Source organism: Homalodisca vitripennis, chromosome 6 (assembly GCF_021130785.1).
Source record: "Homalodisca vitripennis isolate AUS2020 chromosome 6, UT_GWSS_2.1, whole genome shotgun sequence".
In the NCBI taxonomy this organism is placed as follows: Eukaryota; Metazoa; Arthropoda; class Insecta; order Hemiptera; family Cicadellidae; genus Homalodisca; species Homalodisca vitripennis.
The window spans coordinates 62936444-62953094 of record NC_060212.1 but is presented as its reverse complement, the minus strand read 5'-3'; the positions used below and the strand labels follow the sequence as shown (position 1 = coordinate 62953094).

The window sequence follows — 16651 nt, the reverse complement described above, 5'->3', positions numbered from 1 at the left end:
TTTCTGCCGTGACAATCGCAATTTACTATTGGCCTCTAGTCAGTTTTCAGTGGTTGGTCGGCCAGTGCAAATCTATTGTTAGCTGTATTTTTTTAGTTCGGCTTTGATAATTACTGTTTTAGAAGTAGTGTGCATGGAGTTGACAAACAAATTGTGTGTTGCATCTCCTGCTATACTTTGAAGTAACCTTTTAGGATAGCTATCTACCTGAGAAAGAGATCAGATTGCACATCTCGAAACGTGGTGTTCGTGTTAATTTTTTTGTATAACTGAATTGAGCTACGTCATGTCCTTCTTTCTCGACAGATTTATTTGAAGATAGCCTACTGGTAAAATAACGCCGTTGAGTATGTACTGCAGGTATAGTATTGAGTAATTGAAGGCGATTCACAAGGTGTAATGCTACGTGTAGTGACAAGCCCAACATGCATGCCTGCAGGCAACACGCGTGAAGTGGATGTGCACACGAGATGTAGGTTCAGTTATATGGACCAAGATGGAAAAATCACGTGATTCAGTACTAGGTAGTTTCAAGGACACATCCTCACATGGTCTCCTTTTTGAAAAGAGAAGTCATTTCCTGTTACTTTTTATACGTAGATTGTTTTATAACATTAACAACAGAACAGATATAATTTTTTTATTTATTTACATGGAGACCGTAAACAAAGCAAGATAGTATGAAACAATATAATGAAATGTCTTGTGTATTTTGATCAAACGAATCACTCTCCGTACTTGAAATAAATTGAAATAATCTTAATAATCAGGCCCTATTACATAAAGGGGATAGCCTTTTTTTTTATTATTTAATACATATATTAGAACCACATGTTCTAGTCTTGAACACTTCAAATGTAAACCTTTAGTTGTGATAACACTTTGTTACAGTTGATTAAATATATATTAAATAGAGCCTAATAACTATCCGTTTCAAAATGGTGATCATAAAATATGATGATTGAGAATGATATGTACAACTGTTTCACTACATCACTGTTGGGCATATCGTAAACACACACAGATATGAAGCTAATGAAACTTATTTACAAAGATGTTTTATTCAACAAAGCCAACATCCAATTTCCCTTTCAACGTTTTTATAGAAAGGTCATTTTTGTTTGTCGTTGTAAGCTGGAACAAACCGGAGTAAAGTCATTGATAGAGCACGTGATGTAACAGCAGTGTTGCCACACTGACAGCAGTTAATTGTCCACACAATAATTGTGATGTGTAGTTGTTGACAAGCTGCCACGAAGAGGAAATGCAGAAGCACTACGACTTCCGTCAACTGTTTATTTGTTCAGATAATCTAGCGATCTTCATTTTCACGATATCGCGATTGATATTGAAGTGTCTTATCAGATGTTCACACATTGGAACATCGTAAGCAGAACAGTCTTCAAGATGTCGCAATTGATGCTGAATTGTCTTATCAATTAAACATAGCGGCAGTTAAAATAATAAAATAACAACACTATTTAAGGACTTAAACTTAAGGATACAAAAAGTGTTTCTAATATTTCAGATGTCACAAAATCTACCTAATTCTTCTGACTGAGCCTGAAGAACTATTTGAAAATAGCATCGAATATGGACCTGTCATGCTATTGTATAATGGTTGAGATAACTTTCCCTTAAGTTACATTCTTTGCATTATTTATCAATGTTAAGTGTTCCATATTCAAATTCCCCTGAATACTTCATATATGAAATTAAAATTAAGAAGTTGTGTATTTACTCTTACACGAAAAATGAGATGATGAGTATGTTCCCCTCTCCCAACCTTTACACAAACCGATTAAAAAAAGTTATTTTTAATCTGAAAGATTAAACTTGATCGTGTGTCTACCAGTACCATGCCTCCTCAAACACAATATCCAAAGAGGCTTAGGACACAAGAACTATATTTCCTCATAGCACAATCCCCCAGGAGGGTTTGGCTGCCAGTATTATCTTTCCTGATAACTCAATCACCCAGGAGAGACGATACAAGTACTATCTCTCGTCATAACATTACATTCCAGTAGGATTATGCTACAAGTACTGTCCGTCCTCATAACATAATTCTCCAGAAGGGTAAGGTACAAGTACTATCTATCCTCATAACACAATATTCCAGGAGGGTTGGGTTATTACTACTATTTTATTTTTTATTTATTTTATTCATTATAAGCTTCACATAGGTTTATAATTTTCAGCATAGCTAAAGATAAACATGTGAATTGTCTAAACCAATCAAGAAATAATTACATATTTGCAAATTTTAGTGAGCTTAGTCTAAGAATTCAATAATAAGAACTCGTAAAATACTTTTATTCATTTAAGTATACATCATCTGAATAGTATGCCCGGTTAATGAGATAGCATTTTAGGTAAGTTTGAAATTCATTTATGGAATTCTCTCTCTTTTGATTTGGATGCAATTTATTATAGATTTTGAGAGCTGAATAATAATGACCCTGCTCGAATAGTTTTAATCGGTGTATGGGGTATTGTAAGGGTTGATTTCTGATATTATAATGCAATACTTGATTTTTTTAAGAGTTGTTATGAGATTTAAATATGAATAGGGTTTGTAGAATTTATAGAGATTGTAAAGTGAGAATTTAATGGTTTTTAAAAAGTGGATTGTAGGATTGTGTCTTTTTAAGTTTAAACATGATTCTAATGATATGTTTCTAGTTTTGAAAATTTGTTTACTATCCCTCCTCATAACACAATCTCCCACGAGGGTTACGATACAAGTACTATCTCTGACCATAACATTACATCCCAGGAGGGTTAGGCTCCCAATACTATCTTTCCTGATAATTCAATCCTCAAGAGGGTTGGACTCCCAGTATTATATTTCCTCATAACTCAATACCTCAGGAGGGTTGGACTCCCAGTACTATCTTTCCTGATAATTCAATACCTCAAGAGGGTTGGACTCCCCGTACTATCTTTCCTTATAACTCAATATCTCAGAAAGGTTGGACTCTTAGTATTATCTTTCCTAATAACTCAATACCTCAGGAGGGTTGGACTCCAAGTACTATCTTTCCTGATCATTCAAAACCTCAGGAGGGTTGGACTCCCAGTACTATCTTTCCTGATAACTCAATAACTCAGGAGGGTTGGACTCCCAGTACTATCTTTCCTGATAACTCAATACCTGAGGAGGGTTGGATTCCCAGTATTATCTTTCCTGATAACTCAATACCTCAGGAGGGTTGGACCCCCAGTACTATCTTTCCTGGCCATTCAAAACCTCAGGAGAGTTGACCTCCTTTAGAAATGTAAGTCACTTATAGAATACCTCTGAGATATATTAGTCCGTCAATATGACCGTCAGTAGTGCCCCAAGTATGGGAAGCCGCCTGTTCGAGCGCACCATCCTTTGTTATGGACTCGTTCGGCACAATTGAATAATTTATTTGACAAACAGGGCCAGAGCAGTGTCACGCGACGGTGTCACACGGCTCACCCAGCTGACACATGACACAGCCGCTACACGGCCCCGCCCTGCGTACACAACTACGCCTATAAATTACACGGCACATTGTCATATAATAATATTTTATCACAATTCCAAATAAAACTGAACCAACTTATGACATGTTTCCTTTGAAAGATTTTAAACAAATTGTAGATTAATTTTGGAGCCATCTTCTTTCAACAGATGTTAACGATAAAATGAGCCCCCTTCAGTCAACAAGTGTTAGCCCTAAAACGAGCCATATTCAGCCAACAAGTGTTAACCCTAAAATGAGCCGTCTTCAGTTAATAAGTGATAACCCTAAAATGAGCCATCTTTAGTCAACAAGTGTTAACTCTAAAATGAGACGTCTTCAGTTAATAAGTGTTAACTCTAAAATGGACCATCTTTAGTCAACAAGTGTTTACCCTAAAATGAGCCAACTTTAGTCAACAAGTGTTAACCCTAAAATGGGCCATCTTCAGTCAACAAGTTTTAACCCTAAAATGAGAAATGAGCCACCTTCGGGCAACAGGTATTAAACCGAAAGTGAGCCATTTCTAGTTAACATATTTTAACCCGGAAGTGAATTATGTTTTGTTTCGCATAGATCCTTAGGCATTTTGTTTATTTTGTTATAGAACACTGTTTATGTATTACAGACTCATGTTATGTGAAAATAAAATGTTATGGTATTAACAATAGCTACCCTCTTGTTTTTATTCCTCGTCCCATGTTTTCAAATATTTTCTCATGCATGTTTCTTTTGGTGTTTCAAATTTTAGTAGACATTTTTATATTACTCACACGGTACTTCTTGGTTAACAATGAGTTTTCAATAAGATTTTCTCTTTAGGTTCTTAACGTTTAATTTAAGGACATTTTTTCTTTGTGGACTTTTTGTTGCATGGGCTCTTCACATAAGTTTAATTATTCGTTTATCAATATGTAAGACTTTTCCAATACAGAATTGTATGAACAATTTTCAAGAATTCTTCAAATACATTATAGGCCTACCAATGTTTATTTTGAGCGAAAAAACTATTGATTAATAACAGAACGACCCAAGGGAGATAGAATACGAAATGCGACACCACGCATCTCGTATAAATAATCGTAAATTGGAACCTTAACAATTAAGTAGCTTATACTTGTTCTTCTATCGAACTTAAAATTTGAATGTCCACGACAGAACCTAATGAGAATTGGCAAGCTACGTGTCAATAAAAGTATACGGTTGCACGGGATTCTTATACAAATTAATTATAAATTTCCCAGTTGTAATCCTCAAAATCGTCTTTAAAAATTCAACAAACTTGTTTTGTAAGTTTATAACCTAAACTGGCAAAACTTATTAGGTCTCAGCCTGAACTGTCAACTGTGTGAACAATTAAATTAGTTTTTTACAATAAACATTTTAACACTCTGCTATTGATATAATTATTTAAATCTCTAACAGACCATTAATGTAAGAAAACATTTATGTGAACACAATAGATTTATTTTACCGAACGTTTTAAATAATAAACAATATAATTTATTCTCACCGGGGTCTTCTGGTATATAGCCAAAGAGAACAGTTTGTTCTTGGCTGATTCCTTTTTCACGACTCCGCCCTCAACAACTCCCAGCTTCCTCTTCCTATCGGCTCCCTCTCTCACCACCTCCTTGGCAACCCGACCCCCTCTCGCGGGCAACCGGGGGGTCCCCAGCCCTAGACTCTGGGTTATCGCCTCGAACTCCAACTTCATCCCTCCCGCCCAGGCCTGCCGTGCACCGTATACTGCTGTCCACCATCGCGTGCTCGGCCACGCGCTCTGTAGGCGGTCTAATTAAGTAAATACCTAGCTATCTCATCATGAGATAAATATTAAACAGGTAGCTTCATTATAAAATGAATTATTTATTGCGCGCTACTTGAATTAAAACTGTAGTTTTCATTTGAAATTGATATATCTGAATATGACACAAAAGCTGCATTAAACCGCATTAAGTTTATTTCATAATAACGTAAATTCTAAAGAACATCATTCGGACATATCCATAAAATTGTAAATACATAAACACTCTTTTAACTAGGCGTGCCACAATCCGTGGATGGAGCTGACCTTATTATTCAGCCTTTATAGTGTGTAAAATAAATGCTTCAATGAAAATGCATATTAGCCACGCATTTCTATCGTTATAACAACCTCCATTAAGCTGTTGTTTTCCGACCAATACTGTGTTTGTCTAACGTTCATCCAGCAGAGAAATTATATTTAAAGCCAACAGTTTCCTTCACAATATAGGGTCTACTTCCAAGATTGGTAACATTCGTTCCCGTCCTTATCATCCCTTCCCCCCATAGTGAAAGTTTTCCTAAGCTCGGATATTTTCCGCTTTCCGCTATAACCGGCATTCTTTTGTTCCTAACCTATATTATACTAGTGTCCCCTTAAAGTCAAAGTCAATTAAAACGTCTCTATATCTTACTCCCTTAGAGAAGACCGAGCGGAACTTATCGCTCTGCGCTAGAGCAGTCCGAGCGCCTTTTCAGCTTTCAAAGTTAGAGGAATCCAAGCTAAACCTTTCGTCCTGCGCTAGAGCAATCCGAGCGCCTTTTCAGCTTCCAAAGTTTGAGAAATCCAAGCTGAACCCTTCGTCCTGCGCTAGAGCAGTCCGAGCGCCTTTTCAGCTTTCAAAGTTAGAGGAATCCAAGCTAAACCTTTCGTCCTGCGCTAGAGCAATCCGAGCGCCTTTTCAGCTTCCAAAGTTAGAGAAATCCAAGCTGAACCCTTCGTCCTGCGCTAGAGCAGTCCGAGCGCCTTTTCAGCTTTCAAAGTTAGCGGAATCCAAGCTAAACCTTTCGTCCTGCGCTAGAGTAATCCGAGCGCCTTTTTAGCTTCCACCGCTAGAGAAAATCAAAACTGAACCTTTCGTCCTGCGCTAGAGCAATCCGAACGCCTTTTTAGCTTCCACCGCTAGAGAAATCAAAACGGAACCTTTTGTCCTGCGCTAAAGCAATCCAAGCGCCTGTTTCGCTTCCTCCGCGAGAGAGAACCAAGCGGAAACTTTGTTTCTTTCGCTAGAGTAATCCAAGCGCTGTTTTCTCCTTATTACTTGTTGCTAGAAAAATTCCAACATACTCATTCTCATAGTCTACTATGGCCTGGTCTAAGATGATACAGAGCGTTTGTATCGACTCAACTTAGGCTGACTCTGCTCTTAATCTGGTCCTTTGTGTCTTACTTATCCAAACTCCCTTCTCCCTACCCCTGGAATATTGTACCCAATTATGACTGAGACTACCTGGGTTTGAGAAAAGAGTAATTAACGTCCGCTCTAATGATACAGCTTTTCCAACTAAAGAAATAATTAGCCACCGGTGTCAACGTCATTATTGCGTTGTTTTTTGCCCATGACACGGCTATGGTGGGAAGGGCTGATTCAATGTGAATGTTGAGTTTAGTTCCAGTTCACCTTCCTCTTAGTGCAATATCTGGAATCTGACTGTTACAGATTTAACTCCTGTAATCTGATGTCATGTTCGTCTTAAGAGATCCAAAAAGTCAGCGACGAAAAAGCTCAAAGATCCAAAATGACATCAGAGACACCTAGACTGTAAAATATAGTGCAATTTATAAATGAAGAGGTATTCTCATTGTCTCATCAGGTGCACAAGTGTGTGTGTTTGTGTTAACGAAACTATGTAGAGTTTATTTTGAGCTTCTCCATCGCCGACACTTTTGTGATATCTTCCTACTGTCTTGTTTTATTGCAATCAAGTATAAATGCTTTAATGTTTAAAACGCTTTAGTCTAGAAAGGTTTGTTAGCCCTCGCTAAAACTAGATAACGGGCTGAACTGATTTTTCAAGTTTTGCTTTTGAAATATATTTAGAATACCCAAGGAAGGTTTAAAAGGCGAGCAACGTTGGAAAACTTCTTCTGAATATTTAATAATTAATTATGCACAATAATTATAATATTTACGACACATTTTCCAAAGTTAACTGACCCTAAGTAGTCGACACTTTCAGTTAATGTTTACGAAAGTGGCGAAAACATTAATTAACATTTAATTGTTATAAAAATTTAATAATTTCTACTATATCGGGGCTTTCTGTATTATGATGCATACATATTGTAATCTGGTTATAAATTAAAATTACATTTACTTAACTCATAATTTAATTTTGAAATACACGTGACAGGTACAGTCATAATTTATAAGAATACTGTACAAGTCATATCCTTACCTTCAGTTAGTTGTTTTTTCCAGCATGATTACTATATTGCTCAATATTAACATTTTAATTGATTCCGAGTGGAATGGGAGATATCTTTGCTTTCAAGGTAAATTAAACTGGGTCTTTTCTAGTATGTCCCCGCATTCTCTATTTTAATTTCTATAAGTTAGATTACGTTACTAGAGCAACAAATGTAATTTCTAAAGGTAATTGAGGTTAGGTTAAGCTAGGTTTTTGACAATAATTTGCAAAAACAATTGAAAAACGAGTTTATTAATTTGTACGGAAAAAAACACAAATTAGTAATGAAAGAAGTTTAAAATAATATACTATTCTGGTGGCCAGAACGCTTTAATGTCCTCCAGGATTTGTTCGAACAAATCTGTGGTTTTGGTGACGATGTTTCCCACAGAAACTCACACAAATATGAGTCTAGCCAAGTTGCGACTTGTACCGCATTTGTTCTTATTACGCCGTTTTGCCCACGCCCAGAGCGATTCGATTCGATTCTCTGTGTGTGTGCTTCTGTTGTAGGATCAACAACATTTTCAGAATGGGTTAGATCACGCGATGCTTGCCCGCTGCTTGCTCTTTTAGAAAAAAAATTAACTCGAGCTTGCAAAGTCCAAGCCCAGATCAAGCGGCGCGCGTTTATCACTGATAAGATAAGACGAGTTTATCCTAGAAGTAGTACCTGGACTACTGCCCTACGAACACCGAAAAAACGATTAAATGCACTACCCCAAATTTCTTTCAAACACAATGATCGATTTCCTATTTATCCTTAAAATAATACCGTATCCCCTTAAAAATAAAGCACTTTATTTCTTCTTCAAGTTTCATTACGATCTTTGTGAATGCGGGGACATATTAGAAAAGACCCAATTAACGTAAAGAGCACAACCAAAAACAGATCACTTTATGTCGGAGACTCAAGCCGAGCAAGGAATACTTCTGAGAAAAATTTCTGTCGAGATGATCAGGTTCTATCAGTTCCTTTAAGCAGCTATAAATCACTTTTTCGAGAACTATATGATTCTCGAAAACGTATTAAAATAATAGTTAAAATGTTTCGTTTTTTATTTGTTGAAATAAAGTTAATGTAAGTATAATAGTATTTTTATGGTAAAGCAGAATTAAATTCACTTTTTCTGACATTCGTGGTATAGCAGAAATGTAATGTGCAGGTGAAAAAATCTATAACTTAGAGATTTGTGTGAAAAATATTTCATGTTGGGAATCCCCAAGTTGGAAACAAGGTTTTCGTGAAAGGTTGCACACCTTCTGACAATAATTAAGACCATCATACGCAAGATTGACAAGAACTAGCATCATGCAAATATTTTTTCTAAGATACTGTTGAATAATATTCTACATTTATTTTTTATTACAAAAAATAATACATCAAAAACCGTAAAACAATTTCAATTAAACCGCCATATGTAAAATGTACAGATATTGTCCCTCCTTAATAGGTTTATTTTAAATAAATTCATACATTTTAGCTTTAAATGTTAATTTTAAATAGGAAAGAGTACCCATAATTTATTTGAATGGATACTTAAATTTCTGAAACACGATTCAAATGTTTTTGAAGATCTTTGAATTCATGCTGTTTGCTTATATAATTTACAATTAACCTGAATATATAATCATATAATAAGAATACAATTTATTTACAACGAATCTATCTTTACTACAAAGAACATCTGAGTGTTGAGTAATAAATAATTCATCAATAGTAAACACACCAATCATTAGCAATTAAACATTATAAAGGAATTGATTACTTTTTAAGATCTAATTTATTAAAACAAGTCTATCGTTAGGTAAACTGCAATAGCCTTCTTTATCTTTATAAAAACGCTCTAGCTTTTATTATGTTTATTCTACGTAAGTAATTCAGCAAGGCAGGAGTAGCCCACACCTCGTGTCGCGTAACAGGCTTCTCTGAGGTTTAATGCAAAATATCAAGTCTATGTAGCCAATGATTTGGAAAATACATTTTTACACCCCCGGTAAACAAAAGATTAATTATGTCAGCCTACTAAAGGATAAGCTTCTTCAACGACCCTCAGAAAAGTTCTATAGCTGGACATACAATAAGGTAGGGGTAGGGTACGATAAGCGGACCCGGTTTTTTATATCGAAATTGGGAAACGATATTACTTAATCATAACCATCGATATAATCAATCGATACTGATTAATTATTTTGAATAATTAACTCAAATAATCTATATTAACAGCTGTAAACACTTTCAAATAATTCTACAATACACGTAAGGTAATATTTCAATTTTACATATAAGTAACATTTGATTATTAAAAATGGCAGTCCATTTTAGAAAACTACACGACATTGCTTTGAAAGATGATAAGACATGTTTTACGTGGCTTCAACATGTTGGACTCGTACCGAAAAAATCCATTATGTGAAATTTGTGGGAAAGAAACAACTGTAACTGTGAGAGGAGCAAATATGGTCGTCTTCAGTTTCCTAATTTTGGTTATAATAATTTGTTTCATCACTGTAAATATTAAATTCATATTTTAATTTAAAACACGTGATTGTTATTGAGGACTATAAATACTTTTATATCGATTGATAGTCTAGGATTTGAGATCCGAATATTAGGTATCGATGGTTACATTCTTCGACATAAAAAACCGGGTCCGCTTATCGTACCCTACCCTAAGGTAGAACTCACTGCCGTTCATGTAGAAATGAGGTTGCATGTAAAATTCCAAGTCTACAAGTGAAGTATTTTGTTTACAAATGGATTTTTCAGCTATTTTCTCGTTGTCACCATGGTTACCCATAAAACCAATGTAAAGATATTCGCTAACGTCCAGCCAAATCCCATGGAGTGACATGCACCACTAACGAAGACAGAGTTCCTTTTCCTCGAAATAGCGTGCGGACAGACACACAGATAGCAGCAATGACATCCCAGCCCTTGAGAGATAGGCTTTGCAAACGCTCAGCAAATAAGAATAACTCTAAATGAGCCTGAGTTCATGATTGGTTCTTCAATAGGTCTCAGATTTATTCCAGACTCAGCAGGTACAGAGGAAACAAAACAAAGCTGTGTAACTCCAGACTCTGCATGTGCAGACAAGACACAACGAAGCTGTGTATCTCGAGACTCAGCATGTACAGACAAGACACAACAAAGCTGTGTAACTTCAGGCTCAGTAAGTACAGACGAGACGCAACAAAGCTGTGCAACTCCAGACTCAGCAGGTACAGACGAGACACAACAAGCTGTGTATCTCCAGACCCAGCATGTACAGACAAGACACAACGAAGCTGTGTAACTCCAGATTTAGCAAGTACAGACAAGACACAACAAAGCTGTGTAACTCCAGGCTCAGCAGGTACAGACCAGACAAAACAAAGCTGTGTAACTCCAGACTTAGCATGTACAGACGAGACACAACAAGCTGTGTATCTCCAGACTCAGCATGTACAGACAAGACACAACGAAGCTGTGTAACTCCAGATTTAGCAAGTACAGACAAGACACAACAAAGCTGTGTAACTCCAGGCTCAGCAGGTACAGACCAGACAAAACAAAGCTGTGTAACTCCAGACTTAGCATGTACAGACGAGACACAACAAGCTGTGTATCTCCAGACTCAGCATGTACAGACAAGACACAACGAAGCTGTGTAACTCCAGATTTAGCATGTACAGACAAGACACAACAAGCTGTGTATCTCCAGACTCAGCATGTACAGACAAGACACAACAAAGCTGTGTAACTAGTACAGTCAAACGTAGTACAATCAGTGTAACGTCTGTGTTTGGTCCACTGTACGCACTGTAGAGATAAGAGATAACTGTACAAACACTAATACTAGATGTTTGTTGTTGCCACTGCCCGAGTTGTCAGATCGTGGAAAGTTATCTGTAATAGGCCGAGGTTATCTCCTAGCTCACTTCGCGCGGTCCAATCTAAACGCGAGAAAGTTTTTATTTTTAAATTAACTTGTTGATATCAAGTTTCGTTCTTGGACCAGGCATAAGAAGGCCGGGACTCAAATTCTGCTGAATCACAAAACGAAGATTACGTACCCTTCTGTCAAAATTTCTTCACTTAGATCATCGGTTTTAGCTCGACTCAGAACTGTTGTCAGAGTCAAAGTAGAGCTGATCCACTACATTGAATCTCCAAAGAGGAGATTCAACATATATTTTAAGCACATAAAGTAGCTATGGTGGGAAGGGTTGATCAGTGCGAATATCCGCACCATCGCACCTTCCGCTCAGTGCAGAATTCGTCTACAATCTGATCCTGGTTTCTAGATTCCTGGAATCTGGAAATCTAAAACGAAGACCTTAAAAGGAGTTGTTTCCATTGTTTCGACATCAGAGACTACAAATCTTCCTGGCTTACCCAGCAAACATCCAGAGTGGTCTAGATGAAGAGTTATCCTCATTCTCTCATCAGGTGCAGATGATTACACCCTTCTTCATTTGGATCTCTTAAGAGGAGATGAACTCAAGAGTCCAGGTCTGTGACAGTATCAGGCGCTGCACCAGGCAGAAGGTGAAATGGAACTGCATTTATAAACTCAATATTTGAGTAACATTTCATTATGGTAACGTTACTAGCACGTTACATGTAACTATGCGTGATTCACCCGATGAGTCCCTGTTAACACGGGCTCGATAATGCATGAGTCGCTCATAAAACCCAGACCAGCCAAATATCTCTGGCACTAAATAATAGTTCTGGGTGCGATGGATACGAGTTCCACCATCCATGTTTCCATTGCAATCTCCGCGAAGCATGTTACGACACGTGTTGTGGCGTACGTCTACATTGTATTATTGTGAAACCGGAACTAACTTCATTATTGCGCACTTACAATGTACGAGTTTCATCACTGGTCAAAAAGAACTAAGAACTCAATTAAGTTTTTTACAATAATTAATTGTATTTTATGTTCTTCAAAGTTACTTTTACTTATGCTTTCCAAATCTCCACTCTCCAAACGTTCCTATAGTAATAATTAACTTTACTTTTACCACATCAATACGAAAGCGGCACGTCAAGGAAAATAATGGACTGAGAGTTTGTGGGTGCTGTTGTAATAAAATTTCCGGTACTTTTAGCCACGTCATTCGGTAATACCGAAAGGAAGGTCCGGCCGGTAATAGACGACAAGCCTGCATCTACCGTAACGTACCGTAAGCTGCTGTAGTCACTACGGGATACTTTATTGGTTACCTTGCGGTAAAACACGTCCATAAACTAGTTGACAATATATAAACGTATATTAACATCTTATGGTATTTTAATAGATTGTCTTATGTTGTTCTGATTAATGATTATTTGGAAAAAATAAAGACATCCATTCCCTTTGTATAGATGGATCTGGGAGAAATTAAGTTGGGGTGCTTAGGGGGTTCAGGCTCCCCCAGACATTTTTAAGACAAACATTTTAATTGCACCCAGTAGCCTGTTTTAGGCTAGGAGACATTTGTGGTCTTAAAGCTCAACAATAGTTTGGTGGAAAATTTTTGAGCTTCTATTTTGGAGGGTATTTTACATTTCTAAAGCATCCAGTGTGTGTGCCCCCCTTCCCCTCCCGAAAGAATGTTCTGTATACGGCACTGCAATGGGTGACGTTAATATGATAGGTAAAAAACAGTATAACTTATGAGAAGTTTATAATTTGGCGTTTAACCCTTTTGATACACTTGCAATTTGACCCGCACCAGAACTATGGCCTTGTTCTGTTTTGTGTGCTAATTAGGTCTAATACAATGCTAATTGACCCTCTCTTTCCGACTAATACTGTGGGTTCCGGTCACGGGCCTATGCTCACATACTTTTGTATACGATAAAACTATCAAAACTAAATTACTCTTTTGCTCTACATTCCTCCAAAAGTCAAGGATTCGCTAATTAGAATCCAAAGTTAGATTGTATTGTGTTTACATCCTTGTTGACAGAGTGAATGGGAGTTCTAAATATATTCTAGCACGTGTTCCAGCATCTGGCTTGGCTTCCGCGTGCTAGATAGAGAAACAGTAGGGCTGCGTTTACACTGCTATATACAGAGTGTAAATTAAGTCCTGATACGCCTGGATATATTCCAAATGTAATATAAATAGGCGTATCAATACTTAATTTACATCCTGAGATGTAAGGGGTTATTTGTCCATAACGTTTGCTAGGAATATAGTAGAGCTGTTTTATTCATGTCATTTTATTTCTATTAAATAGGCCATTAAAATGATATATAACAAGATAGGGGTTGCAGTTTAAAAATTTAAAGTAACCCCCTCGTACCCCCTTTGAAAAAAAAGTATTTTAATAAGTATGGTGAAGGTTGTACATCGATATCTCGATCCGTTTGGAGTATCTCCAGGCGTATCACGACTTAATTTACATCTTGTATATTACTATTGTAATACAATATAGTAATTACTTATTACTTAAGTAATTATTATTACTGTTATTACTTAAAGTAATTACTTATTGTAATTACTATTGTAGAAATATAGTAAGTTGTTATAGCTATACAGCCGTCTACACGCTAATGTACGTAGAATAAAGTATTAGGTAATTATAAATAACGTAAAATTAAAAATGATAATTTTATATTCATTCTATATATTTGAAAAATGTAGAAGTAAGGTAAACAATTTAGATACCTGTTGCACTACAATAACACAGATCAATCGTCGCGAACTTGTTCTACGCGTACTAATCGTCGCGAAATTTTAGCGAGTAAAAAAGTGAAAGAGTTTACTTTTACCATGCGTTGTAAAATGTTCCAACAATAAAAATCTGATTTTATTTTAACTTGTTCCATACGGATCAATCAACTCGAACCTGTTTCGCGCGGATCAGACGATGCGAACTTGTTCCACACGGATCAAACGTCGCGAACTTGTTCCAAGCGGATAAATCGTCGCTAACCTCATTTCATTTTGTAAAACTGTCTCTACTAGAATATGAAAGATTGTAATTTGATTATCAACTAAACCTAGATGTTGCACAAGTATCATTAATCTTGATCACAAACCCATAACCTCTCTCTAACCACCCTAATGGACTGGTGTTGAGAAGGTTCTCAAATGGCCAACCCCCCCCCCCCCACAATGACCTTAAATAGGAAGTATATTTTAGCTTTTAGTTTAGCATCCTTTGAACTCTCTATTACAGAGAAATGCGCTTCTCACACTGCATATACGACTAAATTAGGCAGACATGACATTGTCCAAGGATTTTTTCATTTTCTGCTTTGTATCCTTGGTGGAAGTAAGTTGGTTTTAATGGAAAAGACATTTTTTGTATACTTCCACATAAAATTTATTAAAATTGCGCTTTCGCCGGTTAAGGCATCATCAGTTTGACATTGTTTACAGAAAAAACCCTTAACCGGCGAAAGCGCAATTTTAATAAATTTTATGTGGAAGTATACAAAAAATGTCTTTTTCCATTGTCCAAGGAGTCGGGATGTCAACATTTCCATATGGATACGATATATTACTAGCTAAGATATTACGATAGACATCCCTCGATATTGTAGCACAAATCAAGTAACATATCAATATTCCAGGAGATATGAACTTACCTAACCTAACTTTCTAGATAAAATTTTAGATTCTGGGAGAAGATAACTGAACATAAACGTAAATACCAATAAATACCCTTGAATGGATTTAACTGCTGCTCTCAATCAAGAAAATGTTTCAAGATGGCGACTGTTCATATGTGTACAGAAGGTTTACAAAAAAGATTCCCCGCCACAAACTAAAAATTAAACATTTTGTGAAACTGAGTAATTTCAAAAAACTTTTATGTCTAAAGATTTTTTTATTATAGTTTCAAGATGGCGGCAGTTCGGTTCCAAAAAGGGAATAGTTACAACTCAGGTGTTAAACAATGTACAAGAAGAATGTACAGAAGGCTATTAGAATTTTCAATAAACTTACAAACATTTTTCACAATTTTTTTAAACATTTTGTACAGTTTAAAAATATTTAATGTAAAAGTTGTTTTTAAAGCATACGATAACATTGAAGAAATACGTTTATGAAAACAATTTCAAACTGATTGCAGAAAACCCTCTCTGCATTATTATAGAAACCACTTAATATGCTTATATGGATATGGCTGTTTAAATCTTGTAAGATTTCAAAATGATGTAGTTTCCAACTTATTGAAAAATGTTATATTAACATGAAACCATTCAAAACTGTCATGCCATCATTGTACAACAGACCTTCACAACTTATAAAGACGATTACAGTCAATTAGAATTTTGCCAAAAATATTTGTTTATTTCTGTTTAATGGTCAACAGGACATTAAACAAGTAGATGCATTGTTTGGTGTGTAGAAAAAGACTGATGTTGGCCTATTATTATATTAGCTTACTTACGTAAGAGACTGGGACTGCCAAAGGAATGCTCAAGACATAACCTACAAACATGATCGTTCTGTCCTCTCTCACTTGTACGGCTGCTTGCTAAATAACCTTCTGATTATGCTAATTGGAGGTTAATGATCACCATACATCTCTCGTTGGAGCTGGTGCTCAATAATTAGGCCTGCTTAAATAACTAGTTCAGAAGATTTCTGTCAACATGAAAGTTACTTTTGAGTTCCAGGTGTATAGAATTAATTTACGATGTTCATTCCATTTTTAACTCACCAGTACAAATAATTTGCATAAAATCCTAGTGTCATCTAACACGAACGTTTAAAAATTAATCGTAGTAAAATGTAAATCGTAAAGACATTTTCGTTCACGATATTCTAAAATTATGAGTATTCATACAGAATCGATTTTATAATCGGTGTAAAATCGGTGTAAATAATATCGATGTAAAATCGGTGGTTTTGTCATTTTCCATGGTAAATCAGCTTTGAATGACAATTAAACACGCAGTCTATTGTTGAGGAGTATTGCATTGTTGCTTGATTTATTAATG

General features: G+C 36.1%; 1 protein-coding gene across 11 annotated transcripts in view; it reads right to left on the bottom strand.

The window, feature by feature from the left end:
* Positions 1 to 16651, bottom strand: part of LOC124364387 (calpain-A) — a 177101-nt gene that overhangs the window by 128742 nt on the left and 31708 nt on the right. Inside the window, exon 1 of one of the 11 annotated variants that reach the window (XM_046819805.1) lies at positions 5008 to 5226. The exons of the other annotated variants lie outside the window; for them this stretch is intronic. Coding sequence (XP_046675761.1) covers positions 5008 to 5211 — 204 coding nt within the window. The 5' untranslated portion in view covers positions 5212 to 5226. Of the gene's footprint in view, positions 1 to 5007; positions 5227 to 16651 lie in introns of those variants that run through there. 11 annotated transcript variants of the gene reach the window in all.